The sequence below is a fragment of the Carettochelys insculpta genome, chromosome 1 (assembly GCF_033958435.1).
Source record: "Carettochelys insculpta isolate YL-2023 chromosome 1, ASM3395843v1, whole genome shotgun sequence".
NCBI lineage: Eukaryota > Metazoa > Chordata > Testudines > Carettochelyidae > Carettochelys > Carettochelys insculpta.
In genome coordinates, this window is record NC_134137.1 from 350493224 (window position 1) to 350511962 (window position 18739).

Consider the following 18739-nt stretch of genomic DNA (forward strand, 5'->3'; position numbering starts at 1 on the left):
AAAGGAACAGAAAAGATAAAAATTGGCTTTTATATCACATAGTGTTTTTCAGGCAAAAATGTTATTAAGCCATAAAACATCCCCGTGAGTCAGACAAGTTAGATGCTTAAGATTAAATTTTAATATTACACTTAACACTAATTAAAACTCAAAGCTATTTTTACCCTTTTAGATGCACACTTGCATTAGTCAATAATTGTGTTTCTTCCTGGTTTCTGAGCTCTGGAACAGCAGCTACATTTATGAGTGGAAACTTTTTCCACTTGGACAGCCATACTATACAGATACAGTAAACACTCGATTTAACGGAGTAATGGGGGAAGGGGTGTCTGTTGATGTCCAAACTCCATTATATCCAAATGGTTATACTATATGATGATTCCCAGCCCATCACTCACTCCTGTCCTCTGCCCCCTCATCTTCCCTTCCCCCTCCTGCCCCCTTCTTCCCCTCACACCTCCATCTCCCTCTCCCAATTACCAGGAGAGGAGCTGAATGCTGGCCTGAATCCTTCCACCTCCTGCAGCTCTCAGGGCTGCAGCTCCTCCAGCCCCTGGCCCTGAGCTACCTGTGTGAAGGTAGAGTGTGGCTGTCCCCAGCCTGCCAGTGGCAGCAGCCTCCGACACCACGGCTGCTGCTCAGCACCATTGCAGGCAGTGGTGGCCAGGCACCAACATGCTCCACACACACAGGGCTGGGGGAGGAGAGCTCCTGCGCCCTACTGCAGGCCCACCCCTCAGCTCCTCTGGCCCTGTGACCCCAGCGACTGCAGTGGCCCCTCCATCCCTGGTGACCCCAGCCACTCCAGCAGCTCCTCCATCCCCAGCGGTGGCTCTAATGAGTCTCTGGCATTTATCTTTGGGGACAGAGAGGCTGACAGACAGGGCCATTATGTCCAAAGTCTGTTATATGAGGGTCCATTCTATTGAGGGTTTACTGTATTGTTTTTCTACAGTAAAAATAATCAGACACTGAGTCATTTAAAGCTCCCTGCAAATCAGACTTTAAAAAAATAAACAGAAGAAGTGTTTTGTGATCTTTAAGAGGACAAAATATTTCTATTTTCTCAATAGTAGCAGAGAGGTAACCGTGTTAGTCTGTGTTCTAACAAAACAAGCCAGCAGTCATGTTGCACTTTGAAGACTGATAAAACGATTTATTCAGTGATGAGCTTTCGTGGGACAGACCCGCTTCATCAGATTACTCGTTCTTGAATTGGATGATAATGATTGGGTGGGAGGGCCCCAAAACATCCTGCGTACCCTATTCTACCACCCTTACTAATTCCCTACTTCTGAACTTGATCCACCAATATAACGACGATGGGATCAGGCCCTTGACCTACTTTTTTATGAGTTGATGATAAGCTACAACCTTCATGAAGAGTGCACTCATGTAGCCATATGTTTATATTTCCATATTTGACATGCAAATTATCCACCAGCCTGTATATGGACTACAAATATACTCCAATGTAGGTCAGATACAGTTTTACTTTGTCATGCACAAATGGGTGCATGCACGAGTGCAAATTGGATAAATATGAATCTAAGTACAGTGGACACCACTCTACAGAATATTTACCCATGGTAATATCTGAACAGACAGGCATTTCCTATCTTAATTATAGGGAAATACTTTGATATTTCTTATACCCTTGGATAGTAAATGTGGGGGGAAAGACCTGACTTTTTAATAGCAACAAATTGTGCCTGTTTGCATGTGCAATTGCCTGGTTTTTAAAGACTCAAACCCATTTGTGCAGACAAATGTGAATTCTTGTGGATACAACTGTTACACCATCCTTTTAAAATCTGGCCTTGCAGCAAAATGAAAGTTAAGAGTCACAACATTAACTCAATTTTTGCACATTTCATCTTACAAAAGTAAAAACTGCTTCTTGTATTAGCAGACTCATTCTTTCATTCATTGTGACAGCACAGGGGTGAAATATAACACATATCCAAAGGCCAGAGGACCTTCAACTCTTCAGTTGCTAGAAAACATATTTCTTTCCAGTTGAAAGAAGAGCAAGACTCATTATATTGCTACAGAATTAGACTTGATAAGGTACTTTTCAGTAATGAATTCTGTTCAGTTACTTTTTTCACACATTAGTTCTTTGATGCTAAGTTGCTGTTGCTTTCAGTGCTCCCAGTCCTTGGGATTTCTACAGGTTGAACCTCTCTAGTCTGACACGCTTGGGCCCTGACCGGTGCTAGATGAGAGAATTTGCCAGACCACAGGAGGTCAATACTGTCTACCAGCATTACCAACACTTCCACTGCTTCCTGGGCTCTTAGAAGACATCTAGGGATAAATTGCAGCTAAATAACTGCGCAGAACACTAAGAGCCAGGACAGGTGACTGTAAACAAACTTTATGGGACAGTGGGAACCTTGGCCACACCATGATAAGTGGTCATCCAGCTAATTAAAATCACGCTGGATTACAGATGTTGCTGGATGAGCATATTCTGGATTAGAGAGGTTCAACCTGGTTTAGAGAGGTTCAACCATATAAGAAATGTGATTTGTCCAAAATGTGTACGATAAATGTCTGAGGCTTTATTTAATATGCCCTGCCTGCTCTTCCCTTTGAGACATGTTAAAAGATGAACATAAAAATATTTTAAAAATATTCTAAGCAATTTGTTCATATTGAAAATGTCAAACAATAATTTACGGGCAGGAAATAAAGTGATGTACCTCCATCACTGGCCTCCTGCAATACTTAATAACATCACTAACACCTAAGATAGAACAGGAAACAAAAACTTGGTAGGTATTTATGTTTATGTAGCTTTGGGATGTTAGATGCTTTTTAAAAAATCATTCACTTTTAAGATATGGGAATGCATAATATGACATCTGATAGCACTGCACTATATAAACTATTTCTAGCCATACAAAACAAAGACTGATTTCCGAGAATAAAATTTAAATATTAAAATGATAAATATGAAAATCAAAGGCTGCAGCATTTAGCAGCTTTTCTTTCTTACCATCTGGCCCTGTCCATTATGATTTCTGGAGAAAGGATAAAATGAGCCAAGTTGCATCCATCGTAAGCAGAGCTCGTAAGTTGTGTCAAGCAAAAATCCACAGATATCAGCACCAATCTGAAGAAACATAATCATTAAATAAGTGCTCCTGAGTGTAAGTAGGAGTTACACCGCCAGGCCCTAACTCAATAAGATAGAGTGAATAAAGGTTAACAAAGGATAGCTAATTTCTGGTGATTTTATAAGAGGTCTCATAATACGGTGTGTTGAACATAGATACAAATTGATCAGGACTGAGAATGTTAACACAGGGTTACCTATATTTTAAAAATCATATAATTTCTTTAATGCAGGTTGCAAAATTAGAGAGATATTTTGGAATGTGAGTGATGAAACATGTATCAGGAAGGAAATCTATTTTTGCTGGCCCATCAGACAATTTTTTCATAGGATATTTTTTTATTTGTCTTTAACTGGACAAAATTAATGAAGTTACAGTTTAATCAGCACTTGTTTGTATTCCATGGATGTGATTGCTTGCCTTATCAAGCATTTAATTTAAGCAAACATTTGGATAATTTCAAGAGGAGTGATTATATGTATGAAACAGTGATAGCCATTAAACAGACTTACATATGGAATCCCAAAGAGATTAAATTCCAGCATTCCAATTATTGACATGTGCATGTCTTTCCAGCGTGAAAAGTTGTCACCTAGCCAGTGACCTGCGTATTTCCCACTTCCGACAAACGTAGAACGACTCAAAACAAATGCTCGCTTTCCGGTGGCTTTCTGTGCAGCACTGGGAAAAAATACAACAATAGCAAAGAGGAAAGCCCAACTCCAGCAGTTTTTCACATTATAGGTTTGATTCTGAAATCTTGGTTAAGGTCAATGAGAGTTTTATCTGTGTAACAACTGTTATTATGGTTCATTGTGTTCTCGAGTCAAGTAAAATACTGAAATCAGTACTGTACACTTGCAAAGAAAAACAGCAACCGTAATTTGGTACGGGGGCTGAGGGAATTGCCGGGCCCTTAGGCAAGATAGGTGGGGAACAGCTCCAGGCTTCCTGAAGGGGCAGACCTGGGGGCAGCCAGCTCTCAGCACCGCTCAAGTGATAACTTAAAGTGCCTGGAGCCCTGGCTGACACTGCTGCTGCAGTAGAGGTAGCAGTGGCTGGGAGCCCTGAGCCCTTTTGAATGGCTGGGCACTGGGGCAACTGACCCTTCCCTTCTCCATATTCTATGGACCTGAGCTGGTATAAACGTAGGTCATGATTTCCATGCGCATCATGGAATCCATGACTTTTAGGGTCGTGTACTCATTCAGGTTTCTCATGAATCTGAATGTATGTGAATAAGAATACAAGACTCTTTTGTGATATGTATTTACATGCTTCTGAGGCTTGAATTTCCCCCAGAGAGCTATTTGTCAACTTGAAATAAGACTAGAGCAGACCTTGTTATGGAATTTCCACCAGCCAGAAACTGAAACGTAATATGAGAACACCAGATCTCTCAACAGTTTGATATTCCAAAAACTCCTCAAATTGTAAAAAAAACCTGTGAGAAACATGCACACAAATACAAGGATACATGTACAAATACGAGATCCTGTATCTTCCCTACCTATATTCATTCATTTTGGGTCTTATTTTAAGATGGCCATGTTTTTTGGAAATGATGGACAAATAAGTTAGCAATTTAGTTGTAGGTAAGCGACTGAGTGAGAATGGACAATGTTTAAATAAGCAGGCAAAATGAGTTAGGTTTGGCTTGAAGGTCAGAAAGGACCATTGCACATCACAGGCCACAGAACCTCACCCTTCCACTCTTAATTGCCAACTGAGTTACTGAAATCCTCAAATCATAGTTTAAAGACTTCAAGGTACAGCTAATTCAGCATTACCTAGTTTAAACCTGCCAATGACAAGTTCCCCATCTTGCAGAAGAAGGTGAATCCCCCATCACCAGAATCTCTGCTATTCTAACGTGGGGGGACAATTTCTTCACAGTCCCAAGTATGGGATCGATTAGATCCTGAGCATGCGGGCAAGGCCCACCAGTTAAAGTGTCAGTTGGTGTTGGACGAAAGTCCAGGTAAAGTGTTGTCCACATTTTACCCAAAACAAACCATAGGATTGCACAGAAGGCTAATAGAGTGAGAGACTTGTCAATAACACCATCAGACAAAGGTTCAGACTAGAGAACACACTGAACTACCAGGACCTGACAGAGTGTTACATTAAAAAAAGGAGGTAGCTACAATGCAAGATCCAAACTTCAGACAGTTGCTTTTGGGGACATGGAAATAGGGGGAAAATGAAAAATCTGGATGTGCATGAAGATTTACATAATAGGAAAAAAAGACAGCACTGCCTCCATAGCCAAAATACGAGGTGTCCCCAAGATATCTCTCAGTTTCCAAGTCACAGAATATTTCAAAATGAGGGCAAAATTTTCTTCCCAGTTCCATACAGAAGTACTCAGCTCAATATCTGCTATCTTTACATATACAGAACTCCTCCTGAGGGCAAACATGCAGAACTCCTCCTGAGAGCAAAACTATCCGCAATTATAGGGAGAACAAACTGAGAAATATTACATGGATCTCAGAGGAGAAATGTTGCCATAGTTTGTTTACTGCAGGCTATGTGCCTGATGACATCATTATAAAGGCTCCTCCCAAAAATACCGTGGCTAATCTACAGCCTTGACAGTAAATTCTGTAAATCTATACTCATATTGCTCTTAATAAGTCTGACACCTCTCTGCAGATAAATGGTTATCCAGTCTCATGTCTTTTCCCATAAATTTCACTGTGTAAAACAACTGTATTACTGTCAGAGGGGGAACCATGTTAGTCTGTGGCTTCACAAAGTACTAGCAGTCCTGTAGCACCTTAAAGACTAACAAATTAGGTGATGAGCTTTGGTGGGTAAGATTCACTTCTTCAGATTTGGAGCGGAAATAAGAATCCAGGATTTATATAGCAGAGGTGGGGAAAGAAGTAGGAGGAAAAGAAAAAAGTGGAAGAGGTAAGATACAAACTAGCACAGCTACCTCTCTGAAATTTCTTCCACAGGTCCTATTAATGACAGGTGACTCTTCCCCCTACCCCCTGCTTTGTAATTTCATTGTGTAAGAATAATACAAGAAATGAAAGAAAACATGCTGTGAAATGCCTGGGTACAGAATAAATGTTCTGTTAGATTAAATACTTTAGTGTTTTCTTAAATAATTTTTGTACGTGAGTTATATGAATCACCAATTATTTAATATGACATGTAATTTTGTGTGCCTATATTTGAAGAATTAATAATTTACAACACAATTCTGAGTACTAGCAATATGGAGAAAATAATAAGCTAGAGTTGGGTGAATAGTTTGAAACAAACAATTTAATAAGTTTTGCCACTTTGTGAGTCTTCACAGAACCAAATCTGATTTTCTCATGTATATATATATATGAGAAAAAAATATATATATATTTGACGTTATTCACAGAACGACATCTGTGAATAATTTTTGGCCTGTAAATTGTATAAGAGCTGATTGTTCCAAGTACTCAGTATTCAAAAAAGTCATCCTATTTGACTGGATACAGATCACATGAGCTCCTTCTGTTACCTGATTGGATTTCTTAGAATCAGATTTTAGATGCACATACTCATGATTATTACTTTGTAATTCAATTTCTGCATATATTCTGCAGTCTATGCAGTTTTGATAAACATTCCTTCCAGTAACATCATTCGCTAGATTATTATTTGTGAAAAGTGAATGCAAAAAGGACATGAACACAGCCATGGAAGAATTTTTTTTAAGAAATCCAAGTAATTATCCATGGGACATTGTTTGCAGTATTTGCTCAGTCCTACTGCAAACCCTGTTTTTGTTTTTAGATGCATTGTTAGCTAGTTTATGTTTTGAAAACTATTTCTCTCCCTTTGTTGGTTGCACAGTGTATTTCTTATGAACAGCACTATTCTTCAGAGGCTGGCAGATGGCTGAGAGAGGCACTTTTGTGTGATGCTATGTGTATGAAACTGGAATGAGACGGATATTAAAAGGGTCAAATCTGACCTTTACTTTCTGTGATAGTTCTGTTCAGGAGGCACAGCACACAGGCTTACTGATAATGATGGCATGCCTTGTGGGTGGCAGAAGGGCTATAAAGCCTCCAGGCCATTTTTCAAACGTGAAGGTTAGGATCCTTAAAAACCCTAAATACTCTGGTGTGAGATTGTGGGCCAGATCTGAATTCTCTTCAGAGCTCTATTTGGTGCAGTGACTGTGTATTCCTAGGTGGCTGCACATGAACTAGCAGACTGATGGGGCCCCAAAAAGCTGCCACACTCTAGTTAGTAAATACTCACATTAAGACAGTAACATCAACATGAGGCTTTGGCCATTTGCTAATAAGACAAAAGAATGGTGTGTCTCAGGGGCATAGCCACAAGTGGGCCTAGGTTGGCCAGACCCACACTCTTAGTATAGAGGCCCCACCCCTGCCTCAGCTCCCACTGGAGTGTGGGGACTTGCCACTCTGTACCTGGTGCTCCAGCTGGGCCAGGGGAGTGAGTTTGGGGGCTTGGTCTGCCCACCCAGCACTCATGATAGGGAGAGGAGGGAGCGGCTTGCAAGCCTCTGTGCCCTGACCTGCTCCCCAGAGCATTGGATAGGCAGAGCAGATCAAGCCCCAGCACTCCAGCCCTGCTTGTTGCTGGGAGCACTGGCTCGGGGCAAGCCCTGGCACTTGGACTCTGCTCCCCACTGGAGCACCAGGCAGGTGGAGCAGGGCAAGCCGCATGCCCAGAACCCATTTTCAGCAGGCGGAGAGGGGACGAAGTAGGCAGGGGTGCAAGGCACTTATTTCAATGGGGACTTCCATTTTTACAGTACCCCTGGCCAGAGCATCGATCCCTACCTCCTCTGTCAAAGCTAGCTGGGGAAAGGGGAGAGGCAGCCCCATCACCGCTACCCCGGAGTCATCGCCTGCCCACCTGAAGTTGGGACCCACCAATCTGTCCCGTTTTGGCAATGCCATTGGGGTGTTTAACCTCATTTTCTACTGAGAATAAGCCCATTTGCTTTTCCTGTTGTGAGAGCCTAAAAAGCATCTCCAGCTGATGAACTAACTGGCTGCAGTTTCATAGTGACACATATTGTTAGTCTGAATTAGCTCAGATTTGCCAGCTACAAAAATTACATTTTTTACATTAACCCATAACTGTAATGTAATATAGCTCCAGCACTCAAGAGCCCCCTTTCGGCTTTCCTTGCCCTATCATAGACCTAGGCCAAAACACAAAATACTCTTGATATGTCCATGAAAAGAGGATTTTTGTCACCTTGGGAATCTAGGCTTCTAACTCTTTCTCTGAAGCAGTGTTTCTTAAACTGTGTTCCAAGGAACACTGGTGTTCTGTGAACAACTCGCAGGTGTGCCGTGAGTGTTTGGAAAAATACATGGATGGTATATATTTTCTGTTATTAAAATCAGATACAATGTTACTTCTTCATTGCTATAATATTTCATAGAATCATAGAACACTAGGACTGGAAGGGACCTTGAGAGGTCATCGAGTCCAGCCCCCTGCCCCAATGGCAGGACCAAGTACTGTCTAAACCATCCCTGATAGACATCTATCTAACCTGTTCTTAAATATCTCCAGCGATGGAGATTCCACAACCTCCCTTGGCAATTTATTCCACTGCTTGGCCACCCTGACAGTTAGGAACTTTTTCCTAATGTTCAACCTAAACCTCCCTTCCTGCAGTTTATGTCCATTGCCTCTTGTTCTATCCTCAGAGGCCAAGAAGAACAAGTGTTCTCCCTCCTCCTTATAACTCCCTTTTAAATACCTGAAAACCACTATCATGTCTCCCCTCAATCTTCTCTTTTCCACACTAAACAAGCCCAGTTCTTTCAGCCTTTCTTCATAGGTCACATTCTCTAGACCTTTAATCATTCTTGTCGCTCTTCTCTGGACCCTCTCTAATTTCTCCACATCTTTCTTGAACTGCAGCGTCTAGAACTGGACACGATACTCCAGCTGAGGCCTAACCAGTGCAGAGTAGAGCGGAAGAATGACTTCTCGTGTCTTGTTCACAACACACCTGCTAATGCATCCCAGAATCATGTTTGCTTTTTTTGCAACAGCATCAAACTGTTGACTCATATTTAGCTTGTGGTCCACTATAATCCCTAGATCCCTTTCTGCTGTAGTCGTTCCTAGATAGTCTTTCCCCATTCTGTATGCATGAAACTGATTGTTCCTTCCCAAGTGGAGCACTTTGCATTTGTCCTTATTAAACTTCATCCTGTGTTCCTCAGACCATTTCTGCAATTTATCCAGATCATTTTGAATTATGACTCTATCCTCCAAAGCAGTTGCAACCCCTCCCAGCTTGGTATCATCTGCAAACTTAATAAGCATACTTTCTATGCCAATATCTAAATTGTTCATGAAGATATTGAACAGAACCGGTCCTAACACAGAACCCTGTGAAACCCCACTTGTTATACTTTTCCAGCAGGATTGAGAACCATTAAGAACTGATCTCTGGGTACAGTTATCCAGCCAGTTATGCACCCACCTTATAGTAGCCTCGTCTAAATTGTATTTGCCTGGTTTTTTGATAAGAATATTATGCAAGACCATATCAAATGCTTTACTAAAGTCTAGGTATACCACATCTACCACTTCTCCCCTATCCACAAGGCTTGTTATCCTATCAAAGAAAGCTATCAGATTAGTTTGACATGATTTGTTCTTTACAAATCCATGCTGGCTGTTCCCTGTCACCTTACCACCTTCCAAGTGCTTGCAGATGATTTCTTTAATTACCTGCTCCATTATCTTTCCTGGCACTGAAGTTAAGCTGGCCGGCCTGTAGTTTTCTGGGCTATTCTTATTCCCCTTTTTGTAGATGGGCACTATATTTGCCCATTTCCAGTCTTCTGGAATCTTTCCTGTCTCCCATGATTTTCCAAAGATGATAGATAAAGGCTCAGATACCTCCTCTATCAGCTCCTTGAGTATTCTAGGATGCATTTCATCAGGCCCTGGTGACTTGCAGACATCTAATTTTCCTAAGTGATTTTTAACTTGTTCTTTTTTTATTTCAATTTCTAACCCTACCCCTTTCCCACTAGCATTCACATTCACATTTGATTAAATTACTCCATCTTGTTTTGGCTGTATATATTGCTGGCTTTTCTTTTTTCTTTGTTTGGTCTGACAGCAATTTTTTAACGAAAATTTTCATAGGTGTTCCACATAAAATATTATTGTTTGGTGTTCCATGGTCTCAAAAGTTTAAGAAACACTGCTCTAAAGTATCATACGGGTAGCCATATTAGTCTGCATCTGCAAAAACAACAAGGAGTTCTCTGTCATCTTATAGACTAACAGATTTATTGGAGCATAAGCTTTCGTGGGCAAAGACCCACTTCATTAGATGCATGTCTAAAGTAATAGCTCTAGTAAGAGCTCTAAAGTAATACATACTCCTTTAACTGTGACATCAGATTTAGCTGCAATGGGAAATGGATGTGAAGGCATGAGGTCTGACTCTGTAGCTGTTGTATGGGGAGAACTTGCACAGAAGTCACTGAACTTCTCCATTTAGGTTCACACATAGAGCAGCTGAAGAATTAGTTTCTACCAGAGGATCTTCACTTCATATGAACCACATTAACATGACAGAAGCAAAGATTCTCTTTCCTTGAAATTGAGCATAGTACATAAAAAGCAAAGAGAACTAAACAACTGCTCTCAGGAGCCTGCAGCTAGCTATGTGAGAGAAGGGAGGATGATAAGAGGGGAATGTTGATGTAAGGGTGTCCCCGGCCCTTATAGCCCCTGTTTGCAGAGCAAGAAAGGGACAAACAGTAGAGCTAATCCAAATGGCGACCCAGACGAGTGCTTCTCCAGCTGCCATCTCTCACTTTCTCTCTCTATCACACACAGACTCTAGCTGTGGCCACACTACCTCCTCTGTTTAGAGGGGGCATGCTAATGAGCCACTTTGGCAGATGCTAATGAGGTGCTACCATGAATACGCAGTGCCTCATTAGTGTAATGGCAGCTGTGTGTGCTTTGAAAGTTCCGGTTTCAAAATGCACTCTGTCCTTGTAGCCAGGGACCTTTCGAAACCACCCCCCTTATTTTGAAAGCCACTTCTTCCCAAAACCAGATGGGAAGAAGGGGCTTTTGAAATCAGGGGGGTCCTTTCGAAAGACCCCCAGCTACACAGGCGGCTGTGTTTCAAAACTGGCACTTTCAAAGGGTGGGCGGCCCCCATTATGCTAATGAGGCACTGCATATTCATGGTAGCGCCTCATTAGCAGCTGCTGAAGTGGCTCATTAGCATACCCCCTTTGAAAGGAGGGGGTAGTGTGGCCAAAGCCTCTGTGTTGCACACCCACAAACTGTCACACATCCAATCTCTGTGCCACACATTCTCTGCCTCATGCACACACACAGTCACTGTACACACACACACCGTCTATCATTATCTGTGACACACAGTCACACACACCAAGAGTCTCTCTCTCTCTCACCCTCCCAGCTCTGCCCCTTCCACCTGAGGCCCCACCCCTTCCTGGGGCCTGGAGCTGGCCCTGACGATGTCACAAAATTTGTACAGAGCCTCCCCTGCAAAAATTATTGCCCACCTCTGGTTTCGGAAATACTTGGAAGACTTACATGAACGTTGGTGGCGTCTGTGACCAGCCGAACAGAGAATGTGTGTCATAATGATCCCCCAGGTAAGTTTTGGAATCTGGACATAGTGTCTTCTCAGCCAGAGAGTAGTCGCTGATTCCTGGGAATGGCATGCAAAGTTAGAGAATTATTCAAACCAAATCCCAAACCTCTTCACATTTGCGTTCAGTGAAGAAATACTATGATATATAGCAAAATCCTATAAAAAGAATAAAAGCTGAAGGACTGTAGGATCTGTTCTTTTTAGATTCCTGTGTGTTTAAAGATACTAGTGATGAACGTTCTTCTAGAGGGACATATGCAGGGTTGCCAAATAGATAATATTTAAAATTTGGTCATTATATCACTAGTTCAAGAGCCCCCCCACCCCCACCCCCACCCTGCTGCCCTGCATCTTTCCCCTAAGGCCCCTCCCAGAGTCCCCACCCAATCCACTTCTCCTCCCCCTCACTCCTGGCATTGGCTGCTTTTCCCCTAACATCTACACCTCCCAGCCCCACTTGGATGAAGAGGGATTCACTTGCAAAGCTGGGGCTGGAACCTGCAGCCACCTGACACAAGCTGAATAGGGGTTGGCACAGACAATCACCCATTGCCCCTCCACTAACCCCATCACCCTGCCTGCAGGAACTAGACTCTGGATGTCTGGTCAGTACATCTGACCGTACACTGTCAGGTCCCATTTTCAACCAGATTTTCTGATCAAAAACTGGGCTTCTGGCCTCCTTAGATATGTCATATTCAAAGGGACATATCTATTGAGTAGGCTGTGTTAATGTAGTCCATTTCTGTATCTAGAAAATCAGGTCTTCTTCAAAGGTAACAGAGGTTCAAATACTACCACACAAAAGGAAAAAATCACTGAGCCAATAATCATCCTGCAGGGTGGCACTTGTTTCCAGCTGAGTGATGAACTTTAGTAAATTCCAGTGTCAAACAAAAACAAAAATGCAAAAGCACAAAGACCTTACATAATTATTTGAAATCATGGGTCCTTCATTTGCATATCACTTTAAACTGTAGATGGCAATTAAGCAGTATGACTCAGAAGGTTTCTGTAATAGAATTCATAATGAGGCTCAAATCCTGTCTCTCTTTCTCTGTGGCATATAGAACTTAGAAGACAGTGGAACTTGTGAAGTCCACACTACTATATGTTTGAAATTATTATAAAATGTAACCCCCCATATCTAAACCCATATGAGCATGTCCTCTTTGCTGTGGTTGTAGAACTTGCATCTTCATGATTGGATCATTGGACATAACATGCTGTAAGATTCCGTTGTGGCTGAAGTGCACATGGAATCATTTCATTTACAGTCAATTTTCAAGCAATTTGACTGACAATTCACTACATACGCTTTGACGAAGAAACTAGGGAAGTGGAATATTCAGGTGATAATTACACATCAGTTCAGCTCCACATAAGCAACAAAGTTAAATATAAAATTAAAATTACCAAAACTGAAGCCTGTTGTCGTGATTTGTTCTTATGTTAAATACTGCAAAGCCTCCTGGATTTCTGCATCATACGTAATTTCGCCATACAGCATAATTTCACAATTGCATATTAATCTACAATTTAGCTGGTTTTTATAGAAAACTGCTTCTTAAGGGCCAGCGTTTCAATCATTGGCCTCCATTTATAAGGGTTCAGATTTCAGATGCAAATAATTAAGATAATAGTGGGGGCAGGGGAACAATTAGTGCCAACAAAAAGGCCTACTTAAAGTAGCTGTGGAAATTCCTCCTAAAGGGCTTAAGCTTTGAAATCAAAGGCTATGTCTACACTACAGCAATCTGTCAGCAGAAGTTACTGCCGGAAAAGCTTTTCCTACAAAGCTTCTGTCAGCAGACTGCAGCCACACATGAAAGCAGACTGTTCTGTTGATCTGCTCTGTCGACAGAGCGCAGCCAGACTGCCCAGCTGCTCTCTCAACAGTGGTCACCCAGAAACACAGCAGACAGGGATGCCCAGTGTCCTAGAAGCCATGTCTGTTGACAGAGGGCCCCCTGGAGCATCCATAATGGCTTTCTGTCAAAGAGTCTGTTGAGACCCACGTTCTGCCTCCTGGCACAATGGCAGAATGCTGCCGACAGATGTGCCACGTTCTGTCGATTTATTGTCGATAGAACACATTTGTAATGTGGACACTCTGTGAGTTTTGTCAACAAAACTGTCTAGTGTAGACGAGCCAAAGATTGGCCTGGGTAGGAATAATAGGATCGCTGTCTAATAGTTAGGTTCAACAAACTCCTACAAATAAGGGAGCAGAACCAGAAGCTTCCTGACATTTTCTGTTGTTGTAAAATAATAAATTCAATAGAAAAATTTTTAAAACTGTAATAATATTATACTTTGGTCATGTTTCATACATGCATTTATTCAGTGCTTTGCACTTCTCATTGGCAGAACAGTAAATTTAAGAATAAATCTGTTACTGTTCCAAAGCAGTTATATTGGAGTGCAACAGAGAAAAACAATGAAAAATAGCCAATATCTCACTGCCAGTAACAAACTGTATCAGTTGACTGCAGCCAATTAGGCTTGCTAAAGCAGCAGGGATTTGTTGAAGAAATGTCGACTAGATTAACTGCTGGATTGTTTGCACCAGCTGCTGGGCATCTGGTTCCCTGGGACATAGTTTTAACCCCAGGCATGTTGGGTATTGGAAGAGGTTTGTCCACCCCAGCACTCCCATACAACTTTATTAGAACCTATTTTCCTGAGAGAAGAAGTGTTGCCAAGGATACAGATATAACTGGATACTTTTTCTATAAAAGTGCCTAGAAATCTTGACCTCTCATCTAAGATGAGCTAAAGTTTAAACTCTGAAGTGATAACTACAACACAACAGAGAGGGGTTGATCCAAAGCTCATTGAACTCGAGATAGATTCCCACTGGCTGCAGTGGGGTTTTAGAATGATACAAAAGTCATGATTCAGTTCACACATTTTTACTGCAAAATCAGAGAGTTGGGTTGGCTGGTAAGGGGGATTACAATTGGGAACTATGTGCTCTTTTAATGAAATTTCACCAGTGCAAAATAGCAACAATTTACTTAGCATAAATTGACTTCTGTATTGTCAGGGGACGCAGTACGCAAGCTACAGTCAGGCTAATGGGACTCATGATGGGGGGGGTCAAATTTCATACCTGCCTGAGACTTGTATTTTGGGGCTTAAGGCCCTATGCTTTCTCCCCGAAATAACACCCATGACACTTTGCCCTAAATTTGCTCCCGGCCTGCCAGAAAAGTGGTTTTCAAGTAATTCATAGCACAACTCAAAGAAAAAGAACTCTGGGATGAAAGTGTATCCCCTTCCTAAAATAGAATTTTCTCACTGTCTATATCCAATGATCAATACATTGCCTAATGATAAAATCCTGGTTGCTTAGTGGTGCTGGTAGGGGATATCTACGTGGTATTGTTCTCGCCAGTAGTGAAGGGAATAAGCCGTCTAAGATTACTGATAAGATAATACATTGGATATCTCCTCCCTGAAAAACTAGTAGATCTAGTACTTTGCATGGGTGATCAAACTGAGTGTGTATTCATGCAAGTTATTTTGATGCTAAATTCATGAACCTCCTGTGAGGTGACATTGACTCAGAGTGATATATCTTTGCACATATGTTGTCATAGGTTGAACTTATATTAAAACTTACAGTATCGTGACATTCACGCAACGTGTGAGAAAAGAACTCGAACACTTAATGCAGGGTTCTGCAAAGCTGCTATGTAATTCCAAAGAAATCCCACAGGGACTTGTGCAGGACACACAGTTGCTATTGCTGTATATACATGAATAACTTGACACATTTTCAAATCTTTGTAATATTTTGCCTCCCATATAAAATATTGGACTTGAAATACACAAATTTTCTTCTTGCCGCTTATGGCAAGAAGGTCACCAGGGGCTCAATTATTGTTTGAAGCTGTAGCCCACAGCATGGGACAGGGCAGAAGACCTCTCTGAAGAGGTAAGTTCTGGAGCTCCCCGTATTCCTGTGAAGGCAGTGGAGGAGCACAGCTTCTGCACCGCTGTGATTGGATCATTGTCTCTTGAGTGCTCTCTCATCGCCCGCAGTGGTTTTACAACAACCCTGACTCAATCTCCCTTCAGAGCTTTTTTTAAAAAAACCAAGAAAACAACAACACACAGCCTAGTTCAGTATTCCAATGACTGAGCACTTTTCAGTCTCAGTTCCCCTCACACCCACGTGGACTCCTGCAAGTTGCCCCAGGATATGTTTCCTCAACGCCTATGTTTTCCTTCTTGGAGTCTTTCTGCCCTTCCTTACCCAAAGAGAATTTTCCCTGGGTCCTCTTTTCTTTCACAGAGAGACCTAATTAGAGCACCTGACTGGCACCTCACATGATCTTTCTGCACCTCCTCAACAGGGGATGTGAGCTAATTGTGTCACAGATGGGGGTGAGTCCATCTCTGCTTAATGGGGCCTGCCACCCTGTGACAGTACTTTTTTCCCATTTGAGGGTAGCTCCCATGACCAAGTTGGGTGATGAGGCTATCCAAAAGACAGCGGAGAGGAATGGTGATACCAGCATCAACCTTAGCTTAAAGTAAATCTTTCACTTGGCCAAGTGCGAGGAATGCCATTTACATAGCCCTCAGGCACAGCTGCCTGACTGACTAAAAATGTTTCTTGTGCTTTCTGCCTCTTCAGGCCAGGGGAGAACTGAACCCCAAATGATTGTGTAACTGAACCCTTACTGATGGCATGATAGGCAATAATGATGGAAAACGTTTAACTCTACACTTAACTCTATGTTGCTTGAGAAAATAGCCATTCCAGATAAAGAGTTTTTAAAAGGCACTTACTAGGAACATAAGGAGGGTAGTTGAGGTCATTGTGAGCACAGCCTGGGTTTTGGCCCGTTCCAAAATTGGCTGGTTCATTCATATCCTTTAATGAAATGTTATTGTATGTAAAAGTTGTAATTTTTATTTTGGAAAAAAGAAATGGAAAATATAATCTGACATACAATCCAGAGTCCATCGTAGTCGAGGACGTTTTTGAACTCCGTACACATCTGGATCCACCATTCAGCTGTTCTGGGGTTAGTGTAGTCGGGAAACACAGACTCTCCTGGGGGCCAGACCTGGAAATGAAAATTGTTAAGTATCTGATTAACACATATGATTGTTGATTATGAAGATTCTCTATCATTGAGAATCGACATTGCTATCTACATACATGCTAATTTAAGACACCAACCTTGCCAACAGCCGGAGTTATTCCATCAGAGTTGTTCACCCAGATACCCATTTCTTCTCCAAGTTCATAGGGCCTGTAAGTACCAGGTGCTTCATCCTTACTTAGGAAAGGATCCTTTAAAAAAATCCCTAATATTATCATAAGCAACATGATAACAGCTACTTTCATTTGCACTTTTCAGAATACTTTGGAAGATGCAGGTAATGTAGATTGTATTAATCTTAGACCAAACTACATTAAAATGGAGGCAAAGTTGAGAATATCTCTTCACACAAAATCAAACATTATTATCGTGGGAAATTCAGAGTTAAATGACATTATTCAATAACCATGCAACTATGTTTAAGAAACATTAGTGCTTGATATTCTATGGTTGTGTCTACACCACCCCTCCCTTTCCTAAGGATCATTTAAATTACATGGATCGGAACTGATTAAGAAGGCTCTGATATGAATATTCAGTGCCTCATTCTCATAGTGGCAGCCAGTCGTGCTTCAAAAGTGCTGCTTTTGAAATGCAAACTGGCCATGTAGACATGGGTGCTTCGAAATAAACCCAGTTCATTTTGGGAATAAGGGAATGTCACAGTCTGGGATTAAATCAATTTTAAATAAAAGCATATTATTTTTCTTCTCCTTCCCACCTCCAATAATGGTGTCACTATTTGTGGAGATAAACTTTCTGTGGTGCCCAAGTTGTGCCTTTCTTTAATACAACTTAATCCATTTGAATTTTTAACTTTAGCCTCAAATCTGAATTTCCTGAGTTTATAACACTTGGTTTGGGGACAACTACAATATCCCTGTAACCTACTTTATCCTAAATTACTGATATATTGTCTCAACAAATCAACTCCACCTTAATGTAGAATTTGTCAGGGAATACCCTTGTTTTCACCAGCATTTCATTTATGAACATTAAATAAGAAATTTAAAGAGAATACTACTGCATGCTATTTTCAGTGAGTTGAAAATATGAGGTATCAACCTTCAGTTATTTTTAAATTCAATGCAGATTTACCAGTGCACACTGGACAGTCCAAAGAAGCCAGGAGAAGTCACCCTAGTGTCACTCCTCCTGTCCTCCAAATATCCCTTGTTCTTGTACCTCTTTACATTCCCCCCTGCTTATATAACTTAATCCATTCACTCCTACATCCTGTACTCCACATTTCTCTGCACACACACACACACACACACACACACACTCCTCCTTTCTCTGCCCCCCCATATATTCCTTTGTATACATACACAATGCACACCCAGACATCTGATTTTTTTTCATTTCCTCCTGCCCTATCTTCCAAAATAACGATCATTTCCCATCATTTTAATCGATGTAAATTGCTAGTCCTTTTTCAAAATGGACACTGCTTCCTGTGTTTTTTTTTTCCCAAGAGGGTGATAGGGAAGGTGGTGGCCCACTATGCTGACAGGAAGGGGAACGATGTGAGAACCAAGTGAATGGAGAAGGTAGCCATCTTTCCTCATGTGGTCAGTGACCTCAGTCAAGTTGAGAATAAAAGGAGATAGATGATCTTTTCAATATGTCCTCCCATAAGACCAACTGTCCTCTTAATGAACAACAAGAAGTCCTGTGGCACCTTAAAGACATATGCTTATGCTCCAAACTATCTGTTAGTCTTTAAGGTGCCACAGGACTTCTTGCTGTTCTCAAAGACACAGACTAACACAGCTACCTCTCTGATAGCTGTCCTCCCAATGTCACTGAAGAAAAATGGAGGATTACAGCCA

At 41.5% G+C, this 18739-nt stretch overlaps 1 protein-coding gene across 1 annotated transcript in view; it reads right to left on the bottom strand.

The window, feature by feature from the left end:
* LOC142019416 (sucrase-isomaltase, intestinal-like) overlaps window positions 1–17134 on the bottom strand; it is a 30463-nt gene extending 13329 nt beyond the window's left edge. The window contains exons 1-6 of the mRNA XM_075006315.1: window positions 16985–17134; window positions 16752–16868; window positions 16588–16672; window positions 11724–11841; window positions 3638–3806; window positions 3005–3121 (exon numbers count right to left, since the gene is read on the bottom strand). Of these exons, the coding sequence (XP_074862416.1) occupies window positions 3005–3121; window positions 3638–3806; window positions 11724–11841; window positions 16588–16672; window positions 16752–16868; window positions 16985–17134 (756 nt within the window). The remainder of the gene's footprint in view (window positions 1–3004; window positions 3122–3637; window positions 3807–11723; window positions 11842–16587; window positions 16673–16751; window positions 16869–16984) is intronic.
* Between the last annotated feature and the right edge of the window lie 1605 nt (window positions 17135–18739).